General features: G+C 38.5%; 1 protein-coding gene and 1 pseudogene across 1 annotated transcript in view; both read right to left on the bottom strand.

Moving 5' to 3' along the window:
• Window positions 1–236: 236 nt before the first annotated feature.
• Window positions 237–9,404, bottom strand: part of LOC134372022 (acyl-coenzyme A thioesterase 1) — a 42,436-nt gene continuing 33,268 nt past the window's right edge. The window contains exon 4 of the mRNA XM_063089071.1: window positions 237–1,936. Coding sequence (XP_062945141.1) covers window positions 1,905–1,936 — 32 coding nt within the window. The 3' untranslated portion in view covers window positions 237–1,904. The remainder of the gene's footprint in view (window positions 1,937–9,404) is intronic.
• On the bottom strand, window positions 4,041–4,841 carry LOC134371764 (proteasome subunit alpha type-1-like; annotated as a pseudogene).

Genomic DNA, 9,404 nt, shown 5'->3' with positions numbered 1-9,404 from the left:
CCTGGGTCATGATGTAAAATGTATTATTATTGTGGGTTGTGATGAATAAAGTTGCTAGACGCTGGAGTGAAGGATATTTATTATTATACAATAAGGTACTATATCTTGTTAGAACACAAAATCTTTCTACTTACATACCTCATCTACATAAGAGGTACTGTTACCGAACCCAAGTCCAGCTGCCTGTTGCTCAAACGAAAAAAAAAAAAACCACAAAAGTCAAATTGTTGGTGGAATAGGAAGTCAGCTTTATTGAGCTGAGGAGATGGCCAGACTATAACTACCTCAAAGGCTCAGTTATATCGAGGGGTTTTACTGGGTAAGAAGCAGGAAGTAAAAAGCAGGAGGGAGGGGGTCATGAGCTGTGAGGCTCCATACAAGGAGCCAGGTGCAGGGTCTCATGAGGTTCCATCTGGTCTCTGTTCTTGTCCTTGATGTTATCTTAAGGTCCTGCAGGACTTTTTTTTTTGCTTCAGGATGGAATCAGCTTCTTTGCAAAGTTTCTGTGTAGCTTTTCAGGGCTTTGGCTGGCCTTGGAATTCTGCAAGCCTCAAAGAACTGTTAGTTTTGCAAGCTGCTAATTAACTTTCAACAGCCTTGTTTTCCTACTTAGAAAGTAAGATAAGAAAGTCAGGCAATGCAAGGAAGAAAGAGAAGAAAAACTGAGTCCTTTTAAAGTCTTCCCACAGAGCAGGTGGTTTTAAGTTCCAACCTGGCTTCAGTCCTGCTCACTCCAACAGTACCTGGACTTTAGATTCTCTCTCAACTCACCACTCTCAGCAAATTGACCTTGCTTCATTTTGTGGCTTGTATTATTGTTAATCACTCTGTCAAAATATTATATTTTGCTTCATTTTTTCATAAAAAGTTATCCAAAGAACCAAGCATTTGTATTTCAAGAGTGACAAAGATCTGGGGACCTGGCTGGTTAGCTCAGAGAATAGTTTTGATAACACCAAGGTCCAGGGTTTGATCCCTGTGACTAGCCACACACACACAAAAATATATATATAAAAGGAAATATTTAAAAACTTCCTTGTTAAAAAAAAAAAAAAGACAGGCAAAGATCGTTCTCTTTAACTGCCAAAAAATAGTAAGGGAAAAGTTTCCTGTTTTATATTAGTGACTCCTGACTTCTATGGCCTACTAGGGGGTGTATAGTTTTATTTTAATAATAAAATTAATAATATAATTTTATTTTATAATAAAATTTTATTTTATTTTGTGTATAGTTGGAACACTGGTTGGCATTCCATGTATCTTTTTTTTTGGCAGCTGGCTGGTATGGGGATCCAAACCCTTGACCTTGATGTTATAACACCATGCTTTCACCAACTGAGCTAACCAGCCAGCCCTTAATGTACCAGAATCTCAGAAGGGACCAAGCCAAGGCAGGAGGCTCACTCATCTTGTGTTTGCAGTTGTGCTCATCTTGGATAAGATTCTCAGGGAAATGTAAATAGAATCACAAGGAATTCCATTGTTTTCATCTGGTACATACAGCTTTTTCTTCCTTGGATGGTATGGTTTCCTGTACCCCAAGTGGGCTAGACTGGTTGTCAGACAAGCTGCTTCACTGAACTTTCGCCTATCCAGAGGGTGACTATCACTCATACAAATTCCAGGTGCCATCATAATTAGGATGACAGTCAATAAGGATATGCTCTCTCTAGGACTGTCCAACCTGCAGAGTAACTTAAACATCCAGCCTCAAGTCCCATTTCCCTAGTCAATAGTATTTGAGAATTCAGTCATTGGATTTCCCATCTGATTAGCCTGCAATCAATGCTTTGAAATTGGAAATACAGATGACAGTGCTTGGTGGCGTCTCCCCTTCTGAAGAGATGATGGTTCTGCACCAGTAGTGTGGAACTTGGGCACTTACATTCTTAGATGATCACCTCTTATCCAGATGCACACTTTCTTCTGGCCCCACCTGGAAAAGAAAGACAGAACAGCATCATCACCTGCTTGACTGTGAGGCAAGGGCGGCTTTTGAGAAGCCATGAAAATTGGGTCTTAGCTCTGACCCACAAATGTGATTCAGGTTCAATTCAGGGGGCCAACACTTATTGCCCTACCTCTACAGTATTGTCACTATCAGTGAGACCTGGGTCCTGGTAACTGGAATTGTCTTTGCTGCCTAATGTCCTAGCAATTTTATTTTTTATTTTTTTAAATTTTATTTTATTTTGTCAGTATACAATGTGGTTGATTATTGTGGCCCATTACCAAGACCTCCCTCCCTCGTCTCTCTCCCCACTCCGTCCCAACAACCTCATATCTGTTCGCTTGTTGTATCTAGCAATTTTATTTTAATGAGTTAATCAGCCAGTCCCACTACCCATTCATGTACTTATGAGATTAAAATGAGAAGCAGTAGAGGAACTGCAACGTCAGTGGACACTTCTATGCAGAATAAGAATCCCAAAGCTTATTCATCAGTAGTGCATCACCAATTCATGAGAATAAAATGGATATGTGTAGAGAATTAAAATCACTGGTCCACACACACGATGGGTAAGATTTTCTTAAGGGATCAGTATCAGAAAGCATATATTCCTCATTAAAGACCATTATCTGTTGCCCTTTTTGAAAAAAAAAAGTGGTCTGATATTTGTATGTTGTTGCTGCTTGATATGTAAGTATCTTAGGGCTGGCTGATTAGCTCAGTTGGTTAGAGAGCGGTGCTGATAACAGCAAGGTCCAGCATTTGATGCCTGTACTGGTCAGCCTCCAAAAAAACAAAAGCAAAAATCAGTACAGGTGTCTAAAAGGGAAAAACGAGAGATCTGGAAGAAATATAGATAGGTAACACCATCTATTCTCTTGGAATAGACCTTCAGCCACCGTTCCCTTTAGTGAGTCAGTTGGTGATAACTAAAGCAGTTCCAAAGGCTGGTTGGCAGCTCAGATGTACCAGGAATGAAGATGGTTCTAACCTAAAACAGGCAAATTTCCTGGAGCTTTCATTCTTTCTTTTTAAATGTGTACTGCTTTTTTAAAAAATTAAATACTGAGTAGATTTGATGAATAATTGTAAAATGCGTGAGGCTTTAAAGAAAAATAATGTGACCTACACCAGGTATTAGAGTTAGAACATTACTTTTACCTCTCAAGCCCCCATGTGCTCCACCCTGATCCTGCTCAGAGGACTACCATCTTCAACTTTATGTTTATTTATTTTGGCAGCTGGCTGGTATAGGGATCTGAACCCTTGCCCTTGGTGTTAACGTTGTGTACATTAATCTCTTGATTTTCTTTATAACTTTATTCCTTATCACTTTTATGTCTTTAAACCATATATATATATATATATATTTTTTTTTTTTTTTTCTTTTTTTGGCTGCTGGCCGGTACAGGAACTGAACCCTGGAATTTAGTGTTAAACAATGTTTTTTTTAGTTTTGCCAATTTGTGAATCTTACATAAATGAAAACATTCTTTTTTCCTAGATCAAAGTTAAGCATTTCTTTAGCTTAATGCAAATCTTATGAGGTTATCCACTTTTTAAAAAATAACGTATTTATGAGGTATGATTTACATACTATACAATTCATTTACTTAAACTGTGTAATTAAGAAAAAAAGAAAGAAAAAAAAAAAAAAAGTGTATAATTCAGTGGGTTTTTTTCCAGGAGGTGAAATAAGTTTATTCCACAGTTGTCTTTAAAACCACAAAGACACTATTTTTTTATATAAAAAATTAGTACAGATGCCTCCACTTTCTAGAAAATAATTATGTAGACCCTCTCAAAGAAAAATACATCCCATTCACTAAGGTCAAGGGTTTGGATCCCCATACCAGCCAGTCACCACAAAACAAAACAAACAAAAAAAACCCCCACAATAATAAATAAAAATGTATCCTATTGTATGGTTTCATTTAGGTTGCTTGGGAAAAACTGACGTATGGACTGATTCTCAAAACATACCATTCCACCACTCTGCATCTTTTGGTTCAAATTATAGACTATGGTCATCAGTATGTGTTCCTGCACTCTTACATATTTGATAATACACTATAGACTGGTTTATCACTTAATGTTCTATTGGTTCATCCAGCCTTTTCTTCAGGTTGATCAGCAGGTTCAGCAGGCTGTGCCTTTCTCTGTGGTCTTTCTTCGAGACTTGCCAGGAATGAAGACACATCGTCATCGTCATCATCATCATCAGCTCTAAGTCTTTACCAAAAATTCCAGTGGACACATTATTTGTAGTTAGATCCTGGTTTGCAGGAAGTGTCTCTCTTAAGGCACACAAACCATGTTTAACCACTTCATTCAAATTACACTCCATAAACTCAGGCATTTGTGTCTCTAAGTAAGTACAAGCTGATTGACAACAGGTTCCAATGGACATAGCTATACAGTCAAAATAGTTAGCAGAAGGACAGGACTGAAAAATGTGAAGTCCTGTATCATCATGACCAGCAATAAGTAGCCTGACACCATACAGTCTCCAGCTATTTTTGTGTTGGTATCTGGGTCTTGCTTCCAATTAGAGATACAAGAGCAGACACAGGAAGTAGTCTGTGAACTACAAATCTGGAATCCAAAACACTCCTGGCATATAAAATTACATAATAGTCTAGCATCAACAGTAAGACCTGCAACTGAGATAGCAATATGGTTGTCAACACGGAGAATTTTTTTCTGAGCTGCAGGCTCTGATTGTGCCCTTTTTTCCTTGCATGGGTTTTCAATTTCATGCTAACTATGGAGGACCCTTGTTTTGAATATGCAACAGCTTCCATTGCATATTCAATTTGGTGAATCCTGCCCTGAGGGCTCCAAACAGTGACATATTGTCATACTGGTTGTGAAATGTAGATTCCGGCATGGGGTTGGCTTCGGCTTCCTGCAAAGCTGCCACTCAAGGTGCACTCCAATTCAGTGTTTTTTTAATATATTCACAAGATTGTACAACCATCACCACTACCTAATTCTGACAATTTTCATCATCCCCAAGAGAAACACTGTGCCCATTAGTAGTCACTTCCCATTTCTCCCCCAACTCTCCCTACTCCCAGCTCTAGGCAACCATTAATCTAGTTTCTGTCTCTATAGATTTTATTCTGGATATTTCTTATAAATGAAATCATAAATATGTGGTCTTTTGTGTCTGGCTTCTTTAACTTACCATAATGTCTTCAGGGCTCATCCATGTTACATGATACATCCATGTACCATTACTTCATTTGCTTTTTTTTTTTTTTTTTTTGGTGGCTGGCCAGTAGAGGGATCAACCCCTGGACCTTGCTGTTATCAGCACTATGCTCTAATCAACTGAGCTAACAGACCAGTCCATTTACTTTTTTTTTCTTTGCACCTGGCAGGTATGGAGATCCAAATCGTTGACCTTAGTGTTATAACAGCCCATTCACTCTTTATTGCTGAATAATATTCCATCGTATAGATATACACCTTTTAATTATCCAGTCATTGGTTGATGGACATTTGGGTTGTATATACTTCTTGGCTATTATGAAAAACGTTGCTGTGAACATCTGTACACAAGATTTTTGTGTGGTTGTACAATCTCATTTATCTTGGATTTATACCTAGGACTGGAATTGCTGAGTGATTTTATGTTTAACCTTTGAGGATATGCCAGACTTACAAAGTGGCTACACCATTTTACAATCTTACCAGCAGTGTATGAGGCTTCCAATATCTCCACATCCTCACCAACACTTGTTATTATCTGTCTTTTTATTTTAGCCACCCTAGTGGGTATAAAGTTTGTATCTTATTGTGGTTTTAGTTTGTATTTTCCTGGAGGCTACTGATGTTGAGCATCTTTTCATATGCTAATTGCGCATTTGTATATCTTCTTTGGGAAATGTCTCTTCAGAACAGATGTCTTTTAAAAACTGGTTGCCTTTTTATTAATGAGTTGTAAGAGTTCTTTATATATTCTACATACACATTCCTTATCAGATATATGATCTGAAGATAATTTTTCCCATCCTATGGATTGTCTTTCCCATTCTATGGATACCATCAAGAAAGTATCTTTTCCTTGATGGTATCCTTTGAAGCCCCAAATTTTTCATTTTGATAAAGTTCAATTTATTTTTTTGCTTCTGTTTTTGGTATCATATCTAATAAAAACATACTCTATTAATTTTTCTACAATTTGCCTTTTTAGTCAACAATATTTTCCTGAGATTCATCTATTTTATTTATTAGGTCAGTGTACTTCATTTGTTTTCACTGCCTTATCATATTAAATCTTATGAGTAGTCCACAATTTATTTATCCATTCTACTGTTAATAGACATTTTGATCATTTCCAGTGTTTTGCTAGTACAAACAGTGCTGCTATGAATATTCTTGTTTTTGTTTCTTGATACATATATGGAGTTTCTCTAGAATAAACGTTCTAAAAATGTGATCTACAGACCCCTGAGTAAAGATCAAAAACTATTTTCATAATAAACTAAGATGGTAGTTGCCTTTTCACTGTGTTGACATTTGCATTGATGTTGTAAAAGCAATAATGGGTAAAACTGCTGCCACTTTAGCATGAACAAAGGCAGCCACCAAACTACACTAGTAGTTGTTGTTCCTTTGAAGGCTGTCTTTTTTCTGTGGCTGCTGGTGAAATTTTGTCTTTATTTTCACCAGTGTTCCAGTTACCTATTGCTACGTAACAAACAACTCTGCAGACAGATTGTATTTTCCAAAGACTACTGCGACAATAACTCCCATCCCACATGTTCTTCGAAACTTGCCATTCCCCTATCAAGAGATAGAATAGCTCTTGCTCATGCCTTTCTTGCAATGTGATACCCTGCATCGCTGAAGTCACCACCAAAGACCCTCACCAGGTGTGTTCCCTGGACTTTGGACTTCCCAGCCTCCAAAACCTGCTGGACAATGTTCTTTTAGGGGTTTGTCTTTGGAGGAGATGAAGAGGTTTTCAGTACTCACCCACTGACAAATATGGCTATGTGTGTGATCCCATGAGCCTGATGCATTTTCTTTCTTGCCAGAATAGTGGCTGCTCTGAGGACAGCAGCTGACAGCATTTGGCATATACCTAAGGAGAGTTCTTCCCCAAATTGACAGCAACAATTCCAACCATCGCAGGCTTGCTTCCAATTATAATATTTTACCCTCTAAGGTGTCCTTAAGTTGGTTTGTATATACTGTGTTGCAAGTTAACATGATTAACTCCATCTTTGTCCCGGTTGTAAAAACAGCTAAACGCATTTCTGCACTCTGTAGCTCTGTGGTCACAAGCCTGTTCCTGTGTTAGCAAGAAAACCACAGACTGTCAGCTCTTTCCTGTGTAGATGAGAGATGACGTCGCTTTCTAAGGCAGACCCCTCCTCAAGTAACCACATTTCCTGCCCTTATACCCAGGTGTGAGAGACCCTTACTCAAGAAGCTTCTTTACCTAGGTTTAACTCACAACCACTGACCATTTAAACTAAACATATTTTTTGTGGAAAATTTTATGCTCTGCTATAACCTGCATATTTCAGCTTCTGTAAACCAGCTTGCTTGCTCTTGCAGAACATCCTGTATGCCAAACGGGACGTTGTTTATGCCTATAAGAACCTTACCCTAATAAGGCTGGGGGCTGCACTCTATCCAGACTGCATGGGGAGACAGCCTCCGATTGGCAGGAGAAATAAACCTTTCACAACCCTCAAGTATTTTTGTGTGGTGTCCACTTTATTGGGAACTGCACCTCACAACAACTGGTCCTATTTAATTCCCTATCTCAAGTTGGGCATATGGATTTGTGGCTAAAGAATGAAGTACAGAAGAACCAAGACAATGTACATGAAGAATTGTTTTTAATTTTGTAAACAAAAAACCAAATTTATCTTATTACTTGGAGATGGGGCCTAAGTCTGTAGTGGGCATTTAACAATTACTATGTTTCTTATACTGAATTATGTAGACTTGTGTTTGAGAGCTGTGTGTCTGATTTCTTAGAATGTTGTTCATTATTTTTATCTTGTTATGTTACTTCTGGTGTTCAGCTCTATGATTAAAGATTCTTTGGTGGACAGAGGAAAAACAAAAAAGAAATAGAGTATAAAGTTTGGGTTCACTTTCCTTGAACCCAAACAGGTCTTTGTGTCTACCTCAACCCAATATAGTACAGTGGAAGTGATGTTATGGGACTTCCAAAGCTACGTCATAAAAATGACATGCATTTCGGGCCAGCCCTGTGGCTCCCTTGGGAGAGTGTGGTGCTGGTAGAGCCGAGGCCGCAGGCTTGGATCCTGCATAGGGATGGCCGGTACGCGCACTGGCTGAGCGTGGTGCAGACGACACCAAGCCAGGGGTTATGATCCCCTTACCAGTCAAAAAAAAAAAAAAAAAAAGACACATATTTCTGCCTTGTTCTCTTGGGATTTTTTTTTTTGGGGGGGGGGGTATGGGGATTCAAACCCTTGACCTTGGTATTACAACACCACGCTCTAACCAACTGAATTAACCAGCCATCCCGGGATGTTCATTCTTGAAATCCAGATACCATGCTGTGAGGAAGCCCATGTGGAGAAATCATATGCACAGGAATCATAGCCTGCTTTAGGTGACTTATGTTTTGGGATTGTTTCAGTTGTTAATTGTTTTGTGATAAACCATCCCAAAACATAATGATTTAAAATAATAACCATTTATTCTTCTCAAGAGTCAGCAAATTGGACAGGACTCAGTGGGAATGGATTACCTCTGTTCCAAGTGGCATTGGCTGGGGACATTTTGATGGAGGGTTGGAGTGCCTACAGTTGGCTTCTCCATATCTAAGTGGCAGATGGAAGTTGGAAAGGCCACAAAAAGACTGTTAGTGAAAGCCTAAGGGCCGCAAGGAGACTATTACTGAAGGCTTAAAGGAGAGCAAGAAAAACATATTGGAAGCTGAAGCAACACTGACATGTGTAATAATATGAAAAATAGAAAATATACCTATTTAACTCAATCAACTAGCCAAGGTGATTTCCCAGCAGAATACTGAAAGTAACCTGGCTTCTTTTTCTGCCTATGATGAAATGCAGAGGAAGAGATAAGCTAAAGAATGAACTGTTAAATATGAAGGAACGAGGATTTGCCAAGTTTGACAATAACAGTGTTTCTCATTCCCATCCTCTCCAGATGGCAAATGATTCTCTAATTAAGAAGGGACTTCAGACCAAAGTCAACTCTAGGATAGGACAGTAAGATCCTTTGTAAAGACCTTAGAAAGATTCAGAGCAGTATTTCTTAGAATGTTTCAGACTGATCTGAAAAAAGGCCATCTAAAAAATTTAAGTATGTGCCTAACTAAACCTATTAAGTAACAGGGCTTCTGGGAATCTTAAGGGTGTTGTCCTGCAGCATCACCATAGGGAGCCCAAGGTAGAATAGTTCTTATTTCAAACAGATTCATAGTGATATA

This window comes from Cynocephalus volans, chromosome 3, assembly GCF_027409185.1.
Source record: "Cynocephalus volans isolate mCynVol1 chromosome 3, mCynVol1.pri, whole genome shotgun sequence".
Taxonomy (NCBI): Eukaryota; Metazoa; Chordata; class Mammalia; order Dermoptera; family Cynocephalidae; genus Cynocephalus; species Cynocephalus volans.
The sequence above is the reverse complement of the archived record's forward strand: the minus strand, read 5'-3'. Positions and strand labels throughout refer to the sequence as shown.